At 38.2% G+C, this 21782-nt stretch overlaps 1 protein-coding gene across 2 annotated transcripts in view; it reads right to left on the bottom strand.

The window, feature by feature from the left end:
- Positions 1 to 21782, bottom strand: part of ARFGEF1 (ARF guanine nucleotide exchange factor 1) — a 181745-nt gene that overhangs the window by 106108 nt on the left and 53855 nt on the right. For both annotated transcript variants that reach the window (XM_073330931.1, XM_073330927.1), the window contains exon 2: positions 7156 to 7186. In XM_073330931.1, coding sequence (XP_073187032.1) covers positions 7156 to 7186 — 31 coding nt within the window. The remainder of the gene's footprint in view (positions 1 to 7155; positions 7187 to 21782) is intronic.

The following is a 21782-nucleotide window of genomic DNA, read 5'->3' as shown; positions in this document are numbered from 1 at the left end:
TCACAATTTCCCAAGTTCTGTGAAAGACTATTCATTTTTGCGGATGAAAGCTGAATTTGTCCTCAAAGCTATCTTAGCCTGGAGAAAAGTGCAGAACTACAAGGAAACAGATACATTTCTTGAAATGGTTCAAATTAATATTTAGGAAGCACTTCCAAAACTAAATTAAGGTACCAGAGCAGGGAAGAACACATTTGTTGTGGTGTTGTTCAAGCAGCTGCTTTAAGGAATTCCTTAATATTCAGGTGAGAATATATTTTCTTTTTACTTTATGTTTCCAGGATAGAGAACAGAGCCAATACTTTGATATCTTATTTTAAAACCCACGAGGGGCTCCAGTTATACAGGTTACCTCTGAAGTCTGCTGACTAATTGGTGTAAGGAAAGATCAATACAATATGCTAATCTGTGGTACTTACTTTTAATGGGAGGCCTAATTCTGTACCTGAAAAATTGTAATAGCTCTCTTTCAGATTCATTACAAAATATAAAGGCACCCGTCTTGCTCCTATTAAAGTCATTGGCAAAACTTTCCTCTTCCAAAGTTTTGTGTGATACAAGGATTAAAAAAATCAGTTAAGAATTTTGACTTATCTATATGCTATACATAATGTCTAGATAAGATAATAAAGATAGTCTACTGTGCACTATGAAATTAAAATACCCACAGATATTTTCAGGTCACAATGTGCTCTAAACCACAGCTGTTTAATCCTGGAGTAACTCCACTGATTTCAAAAGTTAGGGCTTGATTTTTTTTTTATTTTATTTTTTTTTAGAAGTGCTGAGCACTCACATTCATGGAGACATATATATGCTCTGCCCTTCTAAAAATCACTTACTGTGGATTTATACAGATAAAATCAAGACCAGGGTCTGCTTCATGGAATTTGAATTGCCTGTAAAACTCCATATAATTAAAGACATAGTACAATACATTGAATTAGAGATAAACTTTTCCCCCCATATTGTTTGACAAGTAGAACTGCTTTCTAAGATGTGCAGCGATGCCCGCTTTATGATGTAACCCAGTCACTTGTTGGAGGAGATTAAATAAACATATTTTGTAGAAAACATTCTTGCAATCTGTATTTATCTATATTCGGTAGCTGCACCTCTGAGTCATATCTCACTGCACTGACACAGTTAAAGGAAACACAAATACATCTAAACTTAAAAGAAAAAAATTCCCTGGAGAAGTCTCCACGGCCCTTAATACAAAATACTGTATTTGAATCTTCACCAGTTTAAGAAGTGAGCTGGATTAGCTGATATTGTTCTTGAACAAAGCATCGTTGACACCACCCCAAGTTTCCCTTAATTCTTAGTCTCCACCATTCAAAATTAAAAAAAAAAAAAAGGGGGGGGGGGGGAGAGCTAGATTCTATCTTTTTCAATTCAACGTTTGGATTTTTACAAAATCTGCAAGAGATGCAATTTTCCCTGATATTGTTTTCTTAGAGGCTACCTCCTCAGAGATTCCTCCACATTCTGAGCTCATTTGAAATTCCCATGCAGGCCATTTCCTCTTAAGAGGAAGAGGTCAGATCTCCTTTGTCCACCTCTGGTAGGGCTCTGAGGGAGGTACACACTATTCCTGCTGTAGGGTGTTAGCACACTCTGTGGATCTAGCCTAGGAAATCTCAAGGATTCACTATCATGCCACTTTAAGGTCAGGTTCTGAAAAATTAGATAGATTGGGTAGCTTGGGGGGGGGGGGAAGAGGGGAGGGGAAGAAACAGTACAGGGAAACCCTGTTCAGTGGGAGTTCAATATGTAAGCCACATGGATGGAGTCTCAAAGAAATATTAAGGCCCTGCCCCAGCATAGCCTGATGAAAGAGGTCACTGCTGTTGCTTGATGCTTAGGAAGCCCCTTGAAAAGGAGCTGCATAACCATAATGCTCCACTTGTCTCCTAAGACAGAATCTTCAGGTAGGCTCAACTACTGCTGATGCTTGGAAAGAGCAGGCAGATCCCCTGCAAGGTGATGTTGTTTACACAGATGAACATCCGAGTCAGAAGGGTTTCACAGACCCAAGAGGAGACCTCTGCTGAGTTCACAGTTAGCTCATGAGCAGATTAAGTTGTCTGAAGCAACAAGAAAGACTTGCTCCTGCTTGGGAGTCCACCATGAGGGTTGTGGTTACACACAAAAAACAGCTGAGGCAGACCTGGCAGCTAGTTTAAAAAGGGGCCTAGGAAACTTTTGTTACACACAATGTATCTTGTCCTGGCTTACGCCACTGATACTGGGTAGTATTTGGCACTCTTCCTCCATTAGTAGCAGGGTAGATAAAAACAATGAGTTTTTTTAAAACATTGTCCTTTATTTTGCTATTTAAATTTTTTTTTAAATAAACCTGTTTAAAATTAAATCTGAATGTAGGTCTTAGAACGTTTTCAATTAAACTTACTACAATCTCTTGTTTGTGATTAAATATTTAAATAAAAAATAAATATGCTGAATCCATGAGCCTCTACGAAAAGCTTTGTGTTAAAGGTTGCTTTTTTATATAAAGAAAGAATCAGGGGGAAACATCGAATTTTTGAGGTCAAACCTTATAAATATGGTACAACAGGTAATATGCTGTATTAAGGGCTCAATCCTGTGGGAGACCCATGGGCTGTGCTACTGGATGCACAGCACTGGCAAACTCATCACAGATGTTGGGACCCAGCCTCTGACTCCAGGAGACACCATTGTTTATCTCATCAGGATCATCCAATGAACCCACCTGGGTGTCTCATACTCCCTATTTTATAGCTTCTTCCTGCTTGAGTTCGGATTGGCTCCTTTCTAAAATTATGAATATTATGACTCCGCCAAGCATGGAAACTTGCTCTCTAGCTCATGGAAAAACACTGATCTACCAGCCCTTGCTTTTGGATGGTTCTGGGCACTTGAAGTAAATGGCCTTGCTGTCTTCTTGCATATGTCCAGAGAGAGATATAAACAGAAATCCATTAGTTTCTCAACTGCCTCCCTCTCTGTCTCTAAACAAATAAAATATTGCAGTGCAGTCTAATGTGGGTTACACAAGCAAAAGTCTCAGATTGTTGTTTAATATTTTGTTTTTCTGGGGATAGGAGTGCGGTGGGGAATTATGTAACAAGGGAGAAGGAGCAGAATGCGAAAACAGAGAAGAGCAACACTGGTGTCAAAGCAGGACACTGTGGGAAGAAGGGACAACATTTTTCAGAGTGCTTCCTCTAGTGTTGATTTCAACACCTGGAAACTGGAGAAAAAAATGTCATAGCTTCAGGTTGTAAAAAAGATGCTATTTGGGAATATTTCAAGAAATTCCTGCACCTCTGGGTAAAAAAGGAACTCCTGCCAAATGTAAACAGTGCAACAAAGATATAAGGCCTGGTCGTCAGAATGAAACATTATGAAAAATGCTCCTCAGGAGGCAATGACTTAAGATGATGATGTGGACACATCTGAACAATCTGCATCAACTGGTTAGTAAAGAATGCTGCAAAAATAAGTTATGGACTGTTTACCATGTCTTACTATGCTAGCAAATTATATAAAGCAGTCAACATCAGACTAAAGAGAAATACAGAAAATATGCTGAATATAGGAAACCTATTTCCATAACCTTGAACAAACTGCAGAAAAATTGCTGCAATACTGCTGATGCTATTGAAATTTATAAAGAACTTCCAGAGACACTGCAGAAAGAAATACCCAACTACAAAGTTAAATTGCAGGAAGTAAAGAAGTGGGTGGATCAAGCGCTTACTCCACCTCATTTTCTTGCCAATATTCTCAGCCCAAAGTGTGAGGGTTCATGCTTAATGGATGAAGAAGATGCTTCTGCTATGACTTGGGCATCTAATAATCACCTATCAGTCATGCTAACCATAATAAATTTCAGGGCTGGAGCTGAACCATTCAAGCGGTACGTTTGACAATGATGTTTTAAAGAGAGTCACACCATTGAAGTCACTAGCTAACTGGAACCAGATGTGTTGAAGTATTAAACCAGCTTTTCACAGCAGTAGCCTCTTAGAATATTTTCTTCATTTGGACTGATTAATTCAAGGTTGAGAAATCAATTGGGAGGTGAAAAGATAGGAAAACATCTCTCTCTCTTCCAGTCTATGAATAAAAACAAGGAGGAAGAGGATATCTACTATTTTTAAAAGTCTTTAGGACAGCCTAAGTAACTTAGAAGACTGGTGTCTCATTTTCAAGAGACTTAGATGACTAGGAACTTAAGCTCCAGTCACTTTCACTTAGGCATATTTGAAAATTTTCCCAGACTGACCTGAAATAGGAAGTTTAATTCACGGACTACAATTAATCCTTCTGTTCCTTTAATAAATCATGTGAAAGTGAACATGCTTTGATAAGAGAAGCTTATATATCCAAAACATTAAAGGTTTTGCTTAATAAAACTAAATTTTATTTACAGTTGTGTGTTTAATTAAATTCCAGTTAATTTCCTAATAAAGCAGCTTGACACAAATCATGAGCAAAAAGTTAATTATAATAATTATAATAAGCAATATAATTCACCATAATTTTCTAATAAACTAAAAATGTACAATTAAGAATCTGAAAATACTAATCTAATTGATTAAATAAATGTATAGCTATAGTATACCCTCCTAGATAGCAAAAAGATATACCAAATCTACCATAAAGTCTTTATTGAGCTGTAAATCAACATGGTTTTAATGGTTACACCAATCAATGAGAATTCACCTTTCTTTAGAAAATAACTGAAGTACAAATGGAAAAGTTGATTAAAATCGATAACTTTAAATGAGGCTTTCCACTCGGTGATTTAAATCATAGTTTACATTGTGGCTTTAAATCGATCCACCCTGACTAGTACCAATCTTAAATAAGAAGCACGACAGGCATTTCTTGCCCCTGATTTCCCTGAATGGATTGGGGTCTGCCCCAACAGCAGATCAAAGCCATACAACACCTCAAAGAAAAATTTTCAAAAGGTTAATCAGACTGTGGAGTTAATTATTAACTACCTAGATATCCAATGTGAGATAAGAAAAGGAGTTTAAAATTAATTTTGGAGAAAAACAGGAAGTTCCTCTGTCCTAATGCTCTGCAAAGGAAGATCTTCTACCTCCTCTCCAGCCAAAGACAACTGATAACTCTTTGGTAGGAGGGGTACATCCTACATCCATAGCTAACAAGTCTATATGCCTCCAAAGCAATAAAGGAAACTGAAGATCCACTATTAGAATCTTTAGACATGCCTGAAAAATATATAAACAAAATAAAAATCTATTTACAAAATATTTCATCATAGGTAAGGATTATATGTACACTACACACACAAACAAAACTACATACTTACAAAACAACTATGTTAAAAACATTAAGGCTGCAAAGCCTAACACTCAAAAACTATAAAATGTCAGAATTGAGGTTGCACATGCAACCTGGATGAGGCCCCTTTGTGCATATGCATTGTGATAGTCTTTAATTACATGATCACATACTATTTTTCCACAGGATTCCTGCCTCATTCAGTGCACAAGATGGATGATGCTCACTATATAAAAAGCTATTTAATATTTTGTTCTATCCTCATTGTTCAATGTGTGGTTGCATATCTTATTTACTGCACACTATTCAAATATGCTATGAGAACAGAATTATTAATTTCCTCATGGACTTTTCTATGGTGCTCATCTGAGTGCTTCAGAAACATTAATTTATTTTTATAACATTTCTGTGAGGTGCAGGAGGGGACTCAGACAAAGAGAGTAAGAAGGTAAGATAAGAAGTGTCTACACATTTTACAGAGTGGTAGCCGTGTTAGTCTGTATCAGCGAAAACAACAAGGAGTCCTTGTGGCACCTTAGAGACTAATCAATTTATTTGGGCAGAAGCTTTTGTGGGCTAAGCTTATGCCCAAATAAATTGGTTAGTCTCTAAGGTGCCACAAGGGCTCCTCGTTGTTTCTACACATTTTAGATGCCCAATTTGAGGAGCCTAGGGTCTAATTTTTCAGAGTACAAAGCAAAATGCAATAATTCATATCTTCCAAAGCACAGTTGCCCTTGCCTTCAGTTGCAGCTATGAGTGAGTATTCAACATTGCTACAAATCAGACCCTGGGGTCTCAAGATGGACATTCAGAAAACGAGGAATGCACAATTACTGGCCTCTGAAAAGTTTGGTTTAAGTGACTTACCTAGGATCGCATGGGAACTCTGTGGCAGAGGACGGGATAGGATCCAAATCCCCTGGGTAGAATTCAACTGCTTTAACCATGAGAGCATTATCACTCTTCCCCTGCTTCATTCACAAAATACCATCCAGTTTCTGCAGCAAATGAGGCGGGAATCCTACAGACAATAGCCTCCTTCACTACTCAGCTCTGATTCATCCCTAGAACACAGCTCATCCTGTGCACTGAATGAGGCAGGAGTCCTATGTATCATGTAATTAAAGACTATCATAACAAATGCCCAATTTGCCAGGGTGTTCGCAGATTTGCTGACAGCAGAGCAACACAGACTCTAGAAGCTTGGATTCTATTCCAACTTCTGGAGGGAATGTTCTCTAATGGTCACAGATCTTTCTATACATTCTGCATGTGTCCCATTCAGCCTGTCCTAGATCCGTCTCCCTACCCCTGACTCCTCAACCCAGTGCCAGTCTCTTCCTTTAGCCTACCCAATCTCTACATCCCAATCTCCTTGCTCAGCCAGTACTAGTCTCCATCTCTGGGCTCCCCAGCTCAGTCTCCCTGGAGCTCCTTGCCCAGCCAATCCCAGTCTCTCCCTTCCTTGGTTGCTCATCTAATCTCAATATCTGACCCCAGGGTCCCATCCCAGTTAACTGCCCACAAAGCCAATCCAAGTCTACCTCCCACATGGTCCCTACCCCAGTCTATTCCTTCCTCCCCCCACAAGCCTTCAAATCTTTCTGCTCTCACTCTAAGTTATATAACAGCTGCAACAGACAGGAGTGGCAGTTGCAGGCAAGCTCCTGAGTATTATGCATCGCACAAGAGATGTTCAGCACCTTTCAGGATGAGTCACCATATGGATAATGTTATATGCTTAAATTCATAATAAATACTATACAAGTGTCTATATGACTACTCTTCCTATTTTCACAAGACAAATTATTTTTGCTCAATAAGAGGAAGAGAACTATTACATACCTTTGTTTTTCTGTTTCAGCTTTTATTTCCTCTGTAAAAGGAAACAGTGAATTAGAATTCTGATAATAAAAACATAGTTATGGAAATATTAATATGCACAGTCACTCTAATTCTATATTTGTTAACAGGTGGAAAGTCAAACTTCTATTTGGACTAACACCACGTTTGTGAACCAAATTTCAGTTTAAAACAGCAACCGCTATCATGAGCAGTTCAAGTGTTTCTATAACTCGTTTCTTATCTAATTTGCAACTAATATATTATTAATGCAGTATCAAAACCAAGATGAGCCAAATCTCTATTTTCCAAGTAATTTATTATTTAAAGTAGTGCCCAGTTGCCCCAAACAAAATCAGGGCCACCTTGTGTTAGGCACGGTTTCAATACATAGCCTTTGTCAAGTATACATAAAATGGTTTTTAATCCTTTGAAGACAAACAACTCTAACTGTTTTATCAATCTATGCACTGTATCCTATCTTTGCAACTTTGCAAGTCTGATTTATGAATGAACAGGAAAACTACATTAATGACTTCTATCAGTTTTACCTATAAAAACTTTCTCACTTGTGCTCTTAAGAAACTGATTATACAGACAATTTTTCCTTTCTGAATATACAACTGGTTGCAAACAGCTGCTCACATTGAAGCAATGACCTGGAGCAAAAACATACTCCTGTAGCATTTCCACTTCAGACATGATATTAAAATAAATCATTTTTAAATTATTGCAACTTAGAAATAATGGAAGAAATAATATGAGACTTTAATCCTTTCCCCATCCTTCATATAATCAGGTCAATGATATATAAAAAATGCTTAATTTTGCCCAGTATTTTAAATGTCTAGACTCTAGACATTGTGACAAAATATTAAACAATTGTGTAGTTAATTTTAAGAAATTATTATTATTTATTATTATAAATTATTATATAATTATTATAAATTATTTTATATATATATAAAAATCTTCAGATACCAGATTACTCAAGATTCACAATAAAGTAAACTGTAACATCTTTCATAGGAAACACATGGTGTTTACCGGGCATTAAGGAATCTGATTTCCACAGAATTTGCTCTGGTTACAGTAGGGAAAGACATGGACAGTTGAATAATAAAATTATATAGGATCAATACATGAAATCTTATTAATATTCATCACAGAAAAAGAAAATGATACTGATGTATCATTAGAGCAAAGTTTCCTGTTCTAATCGTAAGCATCGATCAAACATGCATAGAGTATTTGGGGGGGGGGGGGGAGAGACACCCTTAATTCACTCATGACATTTTTCTTCAGTTAGAAATGATAGAAAAATAAGACTGCATTACAATTTACCTTTGAACATAAACATTAACCAGAAATGATGTCGTACTTTAGCCTCACATGCACTGAATTATTTGAATTAAGCAGCCATCCCCTTTCTCCATAAATGAGATTTATTATTCAGAAGTTGCATTTCTCAATTGTGCACACACAAAAGTTGCTATCTTTATAGTTGAACAGTTCTGAGTATGTGCAAATTGTATGAACTTCTAGTTTTTTCCTTTTTAATTTCAAAATGGAAATTCTGATTTGCCACAAGACAGAGCTAGAGGTTTGGTATTTGCAGATTCTTACTGATTAGGAAGTTAACATTTCTCATTAAACTCACTTATAGCAAAGCTATTTCATATCTCAGTGTTCCCTCTCTAGTTTAAACAAATATTAAATTCACTTACAAAACTATTCTTAGTCAAGAGAATCCTTCCCGAGCTAGATAAAATTTTGTTTTCCCAAGGATTCTATTTCATTGCGTAATAGATACAATCACAGTAACATTAAGCCACTCTTTGTTAATTTTTATGATAAAATTAAACTGAGTTGTATATGTTTAGAGAACAGAGGGAAGCCTGCCAAATGTTGAGGAAAACTTAAGGTAATGCTTCCAATAAACAGTGAATACCAGTTTGAAATCTAATAGCGCTACTTCTGGAGTGGCTGGCATTCCTTCTCTTCTCCCAGTTAGAAAGAACAACCGGGTGGCTAGTTTCATTAGTGAAAATCCCACCAGAAACTGATTTAATTCTTCAATTCTCAGGACTTGAAAAGAAATGTATGAAATACATACTGGCAAAGGTCTAAACCTACTAGCCAGAGGCCAAAAACATAAAAGATATGGGAGCAGAATTAGGGGTAACACCTAGGAAGATGCATTAATTATTGGAAAAAGGGGATTTCTACCAGGGTGCTTTGCCTAAAGTCTGCAGCATCTTCATATCAGTCTCGACCTACGACCCTATCGTCCTATGAGACATCCGATCATTTGAAATCTTTTTCTTTTGTTGGTGGAAGGAGAAAGCTCTTTTTTCCTCAGTCATCTTTGGAGCCTTCCCTTACTTTACCTCCACCCCCTTTTCTGGGTTCTTCTCTCGATGAATAAATAATTCTAGAGCATTCTTTTCTGCTATTGGTAACTTCACCAAGAAACTGAAAACTAATATAACTGTTAGTTTCACTTCCATCTGCTGGGTTTCCAGCTGCAGCAGAGAAATCAACCAGTCTTGTCAGATTCACTTTGTATTAAAAATTAGGGTAACTAACCTATTAGGACAGGGGAACTCAAAAAAGCCAAACAGCTTTGTCTAGGTGGGCATCTGAGTAACACTGGGGGTGTCATAAATATAAAGGGAAGGGTAAACCCCTTTGAAATCCCTCCTGGCCAGGGGAAAGCTCCTCTCACCTGTAAAGGGTTAAGAAGCTAAAGGTAACCTCACTGGCACCTGACCAAAATGACCAATGAGGAGACAAGATACTTTCAAAAGCTGGGAGGAGGGAGAGAAACAAAGGGTCTGTGTCGGTCTGTATGCTGCTCTTGCCAGGGACAGAACAGGAATGGAGTCTTAGAACTTTTAGTAAGTAATCTAGCTAGGTATGTGTTAGATTATGATTTCTTTAAATGGCTGAGAAAAGAATTGTGCTGAATAGAATAACTATTTCTGTCTGTGTATCTTTTTTGTAACTTAAGGTTTTGCCTAGAGGGGTTCTCTATGTTTTTGAATCTAATTACCCTGTAAGATATCTACCATCCTGATTTTACAGGGGGGATTTCTTTATTTCTATTTACTTCTATTTTTTATTAAAAGTCTTCTTGTAAAAAAACTGAATGCTTTTTCATTGTTCTCAGATCCAAGGGTTTGGGTCTGTGGTCACCTATGCAAATTGGTGAGGCTTTTTATCCAACACTTCCCAGGAAAGGGGGGGTGCAAGTGTTGGGAGGATTGTTCATTGTTCTTAAGATCCAAGGGTCTGGGTCTGTAGTCACCTAGGCAAATTGGTGAGGCTTTTTACCAAACCTTGTCCAGAAAGTGGGGTGCAAGGTTTTGGGAAGTATTTTGGGGGGAAGGACGCATCCAAACAGCTCTTCCCCAGTAACCAGTATTAGTTTGGTGGTGGTAGCGGCCAGTCCAAGGACAACGGGGGGAATATTTTGTACCTTGGGGAAGTTTTGACCTAAGCTGGTAAAGATAAGCTTAGGAGGTTTTTCATGCAGGTCCCCACATCTGTACCCTAGAGTTCAGAGTGGGGGAGGAACCTTGACAGGGGGAAAAGTCTGGTTTTTATCCTTTGCAGTGAAATGACAGGATATGGAGAGGTGGCATCCTGTTCAACTTGGTGGAGGCAGAGACAAGAAAAAATAGTTTATAAAGGCTTTTAAAAAGTTCTCTCTCTTCACAATTAATGTGTTCAGTTTCTAAATCTATATTTGTTTTTATGATTATGTCTAAGTTATGAAAAGAAGTTCTGACCGGTGAAGTTGTGCTAATTAATCACACTGTCATGTTATTGGTTTCAGAATTACAATCCAGAATTTTTAAACCTGTTTTATAAATTACATTTCAATAGCCAGCAGGAGGCATTTCAGTTCTGGACCAAATGACTTAAAAAACAGACCTAGTCCAGCTCTACAAAAATCTGTTTATTTACAGAAAACAAGCTACATGATTTGTGCAGTTTTGCCACTTTGAATTTAAAAAAAATCTAACAGCAATTTATTTTAATGCTTTATTTATCCTCCAGAAGCTCATTTCAGAAAGCTAACAAGCATATTGTTTATCAATACAATAACAATACATCAACTATAATGAACAGTTTGTCATAACCAGTGATATCTAACTCTTCCGATATTTTTATTAAAACATGCTTATGTCCAAACAGGGATACCTATCCAAGGAGAAAGAACCATTTTCTATACTGCAGGGAATCAAGATATGGAATGAGCAGTGATCTCTCTCAATAAGCTGTCATCTCTCCTCCCTTCCTGCTTCAGAACAAAAGAAGTCAGAGTCTTCAACCACTATCCAAACAAAGGTACCAAAAAGTCCTCCAAAGTGAAGTGACCCAAACCAGCAGACTACGAGGACAGGTGGGTGGTAGAGGCATTGTGTCAAAAATCTAAAGAATTTATCACTGAATACACTATGCCTCTAGGCCCCTCCCATTAAAACAGGAGACTGTTAACTTCTTGTGCCACAGTATCCTGAGAAAATGGGAAGAAAAAGTAAATTGTGTAATTGAACTCAACAGGAACTTTCATAAACTCAGCAGCCTTTACTCTATAGTATTTAGGCACAGTGGGTCAAACACACTTTGTCGGTTATGTATGAGTAAATACCCACCACACTTCCCAGTCAGTTATTCTCCCACAACATAAACATACTTTGGACAGCTGAAAACGGTCTGAAGCAGCACATAAAAAGCAAATTATTAAACCCTCACTTTATACACAGCACAACTTGATCCAGATGAGTGCAGATGAGTTTCACCTCTGCATCTAGTTTTACATATGGAAGGGCTGCAGAGAAAAAATGGCATAGCCTGTTATTTTTCCTACCGAGACTGCCCATGTGTCAAGCACTCATTCTGGGCGTCTGCTCTAGAAGACACAAAAATACATAATCTGTATTACACAAAAATAGGGAGAAGCTTGTCAATAAAAGTACAAAGGCAGAGAAAAAAGGGGTAGGAGAAAACAATAAAACAGAACAGAAAACTGGAGGAAGAGACCAAAAGGAAAGGGGATGCAGAAGGACCCAAAAACAAAACAAAAAAAACGGAGATAGACAATGTAAGAGGAGATGACCAAAAGTTTTGATTGTGGAAGCTGGTCTGTGTACGTGAAACAGCTTTCTAACCATGGTTAGTCAGTCTCTCTTCCATTCCTCCCTAAAAAAACACACATGAATATCTCCACTTTAGGTTCCAACTCTGAGAGCCATTCTGCTTGTTGATTCCATTACGTGGCCCCTGTTTTGTTAGACTATGAGACCTCTGGGGAAGAAATTCTTCTTTAGCAAACTTCTCCAACTGCACAGCACTATGTAAATAGATAAAAAGGACACAGGCAGATGGGGAAAGAAAGAAAAAGAATTATAGTGAGGAAGAGAAAGATCAAATAGTAGTGGTCTCACTATGCGTTGCCTCACATTTTATTCCTCACTGAGAACAATGTAGTGTAAAAAAGTGAGCTGTCAGAACTGTATGTTTTTGTACTGCTGTAGATAATCAGTAATAACATTTTCTCCCCTATTTAACCTAAAACAGATCTTGTAGATAGAAGGAAAATTACAGTAAAATTGAGAGACTATTCAGCCCGTAGGTCTTTCCATATGCTATTTGTTTTCTGACATTTATTGACACTTTCCTAAAGTCTTCAGAGAAACTAGAAAAGTTACTATTTCATGGCTGTCTCTCAACTCTCAAACCAGAATGAACCAGATTAACCAGAATGGTGACCAAGAGATACATGACAGACATGGCAAGGTACAAGCTAGTGAAATAAAGCCTTCCCCATGAATCTGAGTGAGATTTCCACAGTAAGGGAAAACACAGTTAGGCTGATAACAGTGAAGGGCCAGATCACTCCCTCTCATGAGGGAAAACACACACACACACAGCCCAGGAACTGGAAAATTCTGCTAAATTACCCCTAACATAATTATAGATTTGGGAGTGGAAGGGAAGGAGAAGAAAAAAATTGGGGTGGAATGGGCAGGGATTCAGCTTCTAGAAGCCACAGATATGCTGGAGGCCTGTGGTATCAGCATAGAGACCCAGAGCTTCTGCATCAACTCTAGGATTACCTGCCAGCACTGTTCAAGTGAAGCTACTGAATTAGTTCGGAAAAACCTCTCAGAGGGTTATATTACATAAAGGCGCTCTGCAAAAAGCCAATATATCCTTAGGTGGTATTAACTGAGCTACACACTCTGCTTGGTTGGGAAGGATGGCAGAGAGGCAGAAACATACATCCCACTCCCCATGAGCCCCACAATATCCACACATAAATCCTCTCCCCTAAAGACGGCTCTAAGGCTATGTCTACAGTTGGAGCTGGGGTGCGTCACTTCAGCTCGTGTTGGATTTCCTGTCTTCATTAAAACAAAAGGGTAGCTAATACTACAGTTAATATCACAACGAAAAGTCACATATACTAAACAGAACAAAAATGGGTATACATATCTACTATTGAACAAGTACTGATTGAACAAGTCAATATGAAAATATATTTTTACTGGTAAAGATACAGAATGATTTATACTATAACATGGAAAACAGGTTAGTAAGATTATCATAGCAGAGTATGATACTGGAAAAATGATAATTTTTGCGAACATTTCATTTATAACAACATTTCCTTCTAAAAATGCACGTTTCATTTCTTCCCCATTACATTTCAGCAGTTTATAGAGGTGTCTCACTGTAGCCATGGTATTCTAGGACAGAAAGCTCCTACTTGGTTTAAAAGGAAAGTGTGAACTAAGTCCTTGATCCGGCAAGAAGTTGCATGTAGGTATAATGTTAATGTATAATGTTACCCAGATAACTCAATATCTAGGCAAGGAAGGAATGAAAGTGAGAAGTAACAGTTTTAAAAATGCAACCTTCCCAAATATTCAGAAGGGAGAACTGGACAAGACACCTAGAAAATCTAATAAGCAAACAAGTGATCTACAATCCAGAATAAGAGAGGAGAGTTTGAAAGGACAAAGCAATTCTGAGTCAGTTCTTTTGAGTCACTGCAAGTGAACCGGTTTCCAGGCAACATGCAATGAAGAATAATTTTATACAATATTAGTAATTAAATAGTATACATCCTGAAGTGTATATTTTAAAGCATTTGCTTGATTTAGTTGGCTTCTCTATATTTTCTCTGGTTAGTCTCTCCAATATCTGACACTGCCAATATTGCTCAAGTTGGTATGCAGCAACTGTGGGAAGGAGAAATCTTTCAAAAGTCACCACAGGATTTTCAACATGGGGGGCAATTTCTATGTTGTTCTTTTCATGGTTATGTATACTTGGGCCCTCTTGACTTAGCAGTCTCTGTAAATCCCTCTGATTTCAGAGGTCTAAATACTAGGTGCTAAGCGCTGTATTGCAGCTATTACTGTTGCACTTGTTTAAGAACCCTTTGAAATTCACATAGGTCATCAGCATAAAGCAACTCAAAAACCTTGAAATTTTCATTATGTATTTAGAGACAAACTGAAATTATGCTATTAAACATTTCTACTGTGGTAGTTTCTAATGGAGCCCAACCTGCCTGAGTCCTTTGTACTAGGCACTGTACAAATATGTTATAGTCTCTGCCCTCCACAACTAACAATCTAAACAGATTATGCTAAATACATTTTTAGTTTATTTAGAATGGAAGTGAAAAGGTATATAAACAGATACCAAAATTGCCCATTTTATCTCATTGCTCCTTGCTGGTACTAAAGCTTAGCACTAGCAGAGAAGGATGCCAATATCAAAAGCTTCTCTCTCCCGGACTAACCAGCAGCAACAGAAGACATGTTAACGCTTTGAAGGCAATTCAGAGACTTCCAGGAAGAACTAAAATAATCATATTTAAATAGACCAAACAAAAGAGAAGCAGCATGGGAAATCCGATCTGAAAGCATTGCCTGCATTTAAACTGCAAGTGCAGTAATCCAAAGATTTACCATTACCATTGTACAGTTCTTAAACATAACCAAGGTACAGAGGACGTACATCACTGCAGAGAGACAGCATCACTACCCATACTCTAACCTAGATGTTGCCTGAACCTCCCTGCTTTCCACACAGAAAAACCTCTCATCCAGGAGTGAGGGTGCTTTAAGCCTAGGACTCAGCCCAGGCTGGCAACCTGCCTACTTCACAGCGAGAACACAGGCTAATCAAGCCCAGGTGCCAACAGTCCTCCAATCGCTTCCTACAATTCCACCTGGGCCATATTTTCTTGCCACTGGACAGAAAAATAATATGCAGCTTCACTGCTTTTCAAAGATATCAATTCTAGTCCAGATAAGGTGCTCACACATGATGCCACTGACTGTTAATGAGAGTAGTAAGAACTTAAGGGGCAAAAAGAAAAGAGGCCAGATATGAGCTGCTATATTCTGCCAATAGGTCAGACTGCTCCTTCGGCAGGACAAGAAGAGCCAGTCTGCAGCTGCGAGGATGCTGGAAAGGGAGGAGAAAATGGCAAGGGACTACAATGCCCATGAGCATGCCACAAGGTAGGAAGAGCAACAGCTAGAGCTGGAAGAGGAACAGCAACATAAGGAGCTGATGCACTGACTACCTGGCACAATGTCCACAAGAAAATGTGAGCCCCTGCACTGCTCCCAGCCCAGCCTGCTCCAGTGGTCTCTCCTCAATTGGCCCACATCCAACATACAGGATGGGGAATTAACCAGTCAATACAGTTCATGGATGGTTATGTATGTGGGCAGATGTACCCTGTCAAGGTTCCTTCCCCACTCTGAACTCTAGGGTACAGATGTGGGGACCTGCATGAAAGACCCCCTAAGTTTATTCTTACCAGCTTAGGTTAAAAACTTCCTCAAGGTACAAACTTTGCCTTGTCCTTGAACCCTATGCTGCCACCACCAACCGTGTTAAACAAAGAACAGGGAAAGAGCCCACTTGGAGATGTCTTCTCCCCAAAATATCCCCCCAAGCCCTACACCCGCTTTCCTGGGGAAGGCTTGATAATAAACCTCACCAATTTGCATAGGTGAACACAGACTGAAACCCTTGGATCTTAAGAACAATGAAAAAGCTATCAGGATCTAAGAAGAAGAATTTTAATTAAAGAAAAAGTAAAAGAATCACCTCTGTAAAATCAGGATGGTAAATACCTTACAGGGTAATCAGATTCAAAACAGAGAATCCCTCTAGGCAAAACCTTAAGTTACATAAAGACACAAAAACAGGAATATACATTCCATTCAGCACAACCTATTTTACCAGCCATTTAACAAAAGGAAATCTAACGCATTTCTAGCTAGATTACTTACTAACTTAACAGAAGTTCTGAAGAGCATTCCTGACCTGGTCCCGGCAAAAGCATCAGACAGACAGACAGACACCCTTTGTCGTCGTCCCCCACCACCTCCAGCTTTGAAAGTATCTTGTCTCCTCATTGGTCATTCTGGTCAGGTGCCAGCGAGCTTATCTTAGCTTCTTAACCCTTTACAGGTGAAGGGGTTTTGCCTCTGGCCAGGAGGGATTTTATAGTTCTGTATACAGAAAGGTGGTTACCCTTCCCTTTATATTTATGACATACCCCTTGCACTCCACCCCCATGCATCACAGGGGGAAGAACAAAGTTCAACATATTCATAAATTATCTGGAAAAAGAGGTGAACAGTGAAGTGATAAAGTTTGTAGATGATACAAAATTACTCAAGATAGTTAAGTTCAAAGCAGACTGAAGAGTTAAAAAAAGGCATCTCACAAAACTGGGCAACGAAGTAGCAGATGAAATTCAATGTTGATTAATGCAAGATAATACATTTTGGAAAACATAATCCCAACCATACATACAAAATGATGGGGTCTAAATTACCTGATACTACTCAAGAAAAGATCTTGGAGCCACTGTGGATAGTTCTCTGAAAACATTCGCTCAATGTGCAGCAGCAGTCAAAAATACTATCAGAATGTTAGGAACCATTGGGAAAAGGATAGACAAAAAGACTGTAAATATCATAATACCACCAAATATATCAATGGTATGCCCACACCTTGAATACCGCACGCAGTTCTGGTCACCCCATCTCAAAAGAAATATATTAGAATTGAAAAAGGTACAAAAACGGGCAACAAAAATGATTCACGTTTTCATTCATGACCTTGGCACAAAAATGGGAGCATGCTAATAAAATCTACGATGATGCAAAGTTGGGAGGTATTGCAAATATGGAGGAAGACTGAAATAGCATACATGAAGATCTGGACAACCTTGAAAGCTGGACTAATAGAAATGTGATTACATTTAATAGTGCAAAGTGCAAGGTAATACTTAGGGACTAACAACAAAGAATTTTTGCTATAAGCTGGGGATGTATCGGTTGGAAGCAACAGAGGAGGAGAAAGACCTAAGTGTATTGGTTGATCACAAGATGACTATGAGCCACCAATGGGATGCAGCCATGAAAAAGGCTAATGCAATCCCATGATGCATCAGGCGAGGTATTTCCAGTAGAGAGAAGGATGTGTTATTGCCATTATACAAGGCACTGGTGAGATCTCATCTGGAATAGTACATACAATTCTGGTCTCCCATGTTTAAGAAAGATTAATTCAAAATGCAAAGGTGCAGAGAAGGGCTACTAGGATGATCTGAGGAATGGAAAACCCACCTTATGAGAGGGGGCTCGAGGAGCTTGGCTTGTTTAGCCTAACCAAAAGAAGGGTGAAGGGAGATAAGACTGCTCTCTATGAATACACAGATAACTTAAATAAATAGCAAGGAGGAAGAAGAGTTACGCGCCAATGCCGACACAAGAGCAGAGATATACACTGACCATCAATAAGTTTAGGCTTGAAATTAGATTAAGTTGTCTAGCCATCAGAGGAGTGAAGTTCTGGAACAACCTTCCAAGGGGAGCAGTAGGGGCAAAAAACCTAACTGGCTTCAAGACTTACCTTGATTTTATGGAGGATATGGTAGGATGAGACTGCCCACAATGGCATGTAGGGGAAGGATAGCTCAGTGGTTTGAGCATTGGCCTGCTAAACCCAGGGTTGTGAGTTCAATCCTTGAGGGGGCCATTTCGGGATCTGGGGAAAAAATTGGGGATTGGTCCTGCTTTGAGCAGGGGGTTGGACTAGATGACCTCCTGAGGTCCTTTCCAACCCTGATATTCTATGATTCTATGTGGCCCATCCACAACTGCTAGTAGCAAAAATTCCCAAACGGCCAGAGAAGGGGCACTAATGGGGAAGGGCTCTGAGTTACCATAGAAAATTCTCTCTCAGGTGTTTGGCTGGTGAGTTTTGACAACATGCTCAGGGTTCAACTGATCTCCATATCTGGAGTTGGGAAGGAATTTCCCCCAAGTCAAATTGGCACAGAACCTGGGGGTTTTTTTGCCTTCCTCCACAGCATGGAGGACAGGTCACTTGCTGGTTTAAATTAGAATAAATGGTGGATTCTCTGGGTCTTCAAGTCTTTAAATTAGGGCTGTCAATTAATCGCAGTTAACTCACGTGATTAACTCAAAAAAATTAATAGCAATTAATCGCACTTATAACAATAGAATACCAACTGAAATTTATTAAATATTTTGGATGTTTTTCTACGTTTTCAATATTGATTTTAATTACAACACAGAATACAGTGCTCACTTTAGATTATTATTTTTGATTACAAATATATGCACTGTAACAATGATAAACAAAAGAGATAGCATTTTTCAATTCACCTCATACAAGTACTGTTGTGCAATCTCTTTATCGTAAAGGTGTAACTTACAAATGGAGATATTTATTTATTTTTTGGTTACATAACTGCACTCAGAAACAAAACTGTGTAAACTTTAGAGCCTAATAAGTCCACTCAGTCCTACTTCTTATTCTGCCAAACAAGTTTGTTTAAATTGATGGAAGATACTGCTGCCTGCTTCTTATTTACAATGTCACTGGTGAGTGAGAATAGGCATTTGCATGGCACTTTTGTAGCCGGCGTTGCAAGGTATTTACACGCCAGATATGCTAAACATTCATATGCCCCTTCATGCTTCGGCCACCATTCCAGAGGATATACTTCCATGCTGATAATAATGCATCAATTAAATTTGTGACTGTATTCCTTCGGGGGGAGACTTGTATGTCTCCTGCTCTGTTGTACGCACATTCTGCATATATTTTTTGTTATAGCAGTCTCAGATGATGACCCAGCACATGTTCGTTTTAAGAACATTTTCACAGCAGATTTGACAAAACGCAAAGAAGGTTCTGATGTGAGATTTCTAAAAATAACTAGAGCACCCAACCCAAACTTTAAGACTCTGAAGTGCCATCCAAAATCTGAGAGGGATGAGGTGTGGAGTATGCTTTTAGAAGTCTTAAAAGAGTACCACACTGATGCGGAAACTACATAAGCAAAACAGAAAATCAATCTTCTGCTGGTGGCACCTGACTCATGAAGGGACATATGAATCTTTAGTGCATTTGGCACATAAATATCTTGCAATGCCAGCTACAACAGTGCCATGTGAAGGCCTGTTCTCACTTTCAGGTGACACTGTAAACAAGAAGCAGGCATCATTATCTCCTGCAAATTGTAACAAACCTTGTTTGTCTGAGTGATTGGCTAACCAAGAAGTAGGACTGAATGGACTTGTAGGCTCTAAAGTTTAACATTGCATTCAAAAATAAAACTTTTTTTTACATAATTCTACATTTGTAAGTTCAACTTTCACGATAGAGAGATTGCACTACAGTACTTGTATGAGGTGAACTGAAAAATACAATTTTTGTTTTTTTACACTGCAAATATTTGTAATAAAAAATATAAAGTGAGTACAGTACACTTTGTATTCTGTGTTGTAATTAATATATTTGAAAATGTAGTAAACATCCAAAAATATTTAAAATAAATGGTATTCTATTATTGTTTAACAGCACAATTAATTGCGCTATTAATTTGTTTAATGGCACGATTAATCACCATTAATTTTTTTTAATCACTTGACAGCCCTACTTTAAATCATGATTTGAGGACTTCAGTAACTCAGTGAGAGATTATGGGTCTGTCACACTAGGGAGGGGGTGATGTTCTGTAGCCTGCAATGTGTACGAGGTCAGACTAGATGATCACGATGGTCCTTTTTGACCTTAAAATCTATGAGTCTATATTAACTGAATCAAGATAGGAGAGCTGTTGCAGCAACAGATTTCAGCAAATGGAAAAAAGTGTGTTTATTTCTGAAATCAAATTTAGCAGGTGTAAACACCATTTGAAAAAATGAAACACTCATCATAAACCATTTCAGTTACTTATTGTCCTAGAAGTTTTCCAAGTCAACTGATGTAGCCGGCAACGTAGGATTATGGTCGGGATATCATAACCATGGAATATAACCCATAACCCATGACATAACCCATGGAATCTGCTACAGTTGATTTACTGGTACAGCCAAGGATTATATCATGGTAAAACAGTTTCTAGCTCAGCAGTAAAAAAAAAAAAGAAAAAAAAGTAAGGTGCAATGTTACATTTTACTGAGTAACTATTACTTAAATTTGATAGTGCACATTAAAAAAAACTTGTATTTCACCGATGCAAAACTATTCAAACACAGTCTTTAGATGGCAATTGTTACTGCTTCTACACCAGATTCCTCAAACTTCAAAAACCTAAACCAGCAGTCTTCTACGAAGCAGCAGTAACTTCCTTTGGGAAATTCAGAATAAGACATTTAATTACAAAGCTAACAACTGATAATTTAGATGGTCTAGAAGTTCCATTAACTTATTACTCTGTTGAATACTTAATGTCTAGTATGTTGATTAAATATAGTTTATTGTGCACTTTCTATGTAAATGACTTCCACAGACTATCAGACAGAGAGCAAAACATGGCATTACAAGAGGACAGACAAGTCTAAAGTTGTAAAAAACCAAGATGCAATTGTATTACATTTGAAAAACAGTGTATTTGTATAATTAAGAAACTATCAAAATACATACATGCAAAAAGAGTTCAGGTTGCATATGGAACCTTAATGTGGCATTTTGTGGCTTAAGTTCTAAACTGTGAATCCTTAGAATTCTTTTATTGTGTTTATGGAATTTCCCAGGGTATTTTTTGTTTTTGTTTTAAATTGGCAATATTAAATGCATATCCTGTCATTAGGAACTATTAAGATGGACAACACTGGAATGACCTGAGCAAGCACCTTAGGTAGTCTGTGGAAGAGAAACCATTTTTTGTGAAAGTTAGAACGTTTGCACCTTCCAAGATGCAACTGGGCAAGGTCTCTTCCTGCAAAAAACAAAAACAAAGTATTCTTCCCCAATACACTTCTCACATTGCAAGATCCACAGAAACTGTGATTCATTCATTTCTAACCCATACCTAAACATATGAAAGCCACATCTACACAAGGAAATGATACCAAAATAATTCCTATTGGAGGAAGCCCAGACAGTAGTTACTGGCAGTGTTTGTCAGCTCTGCTTTTCAGCAGGTTTAACTGAGTAACAATAGATCCCGCTACAGAAGAAGGCAGATATGGCAGCAAATGCATAAGTTAACTAGAGCTGTATTGAAACCTTAGCCTTATCTACCCTAGGTCTCTTCC

This window comes from Lepidochelys kempii, chromosome 2 (assembly GCF_965140265.1).
Source record: "Lepidochelys kempii isolate rLepKem1 chromosome 2, rLepKem1.hap2, whole genome shotgun sequence".
Classification (NCBI taxonomy): Eukaryota; Metazoa; Chordata; order Testudines; family Cheloniidae; genus Lepidochelys; species Lepidochelys kempii.
The sequence above is the reverse complement of the archived record's forward strand: the minus strand, read 5'-3'. Positions and strand labels throughout refer to the sequence as shown.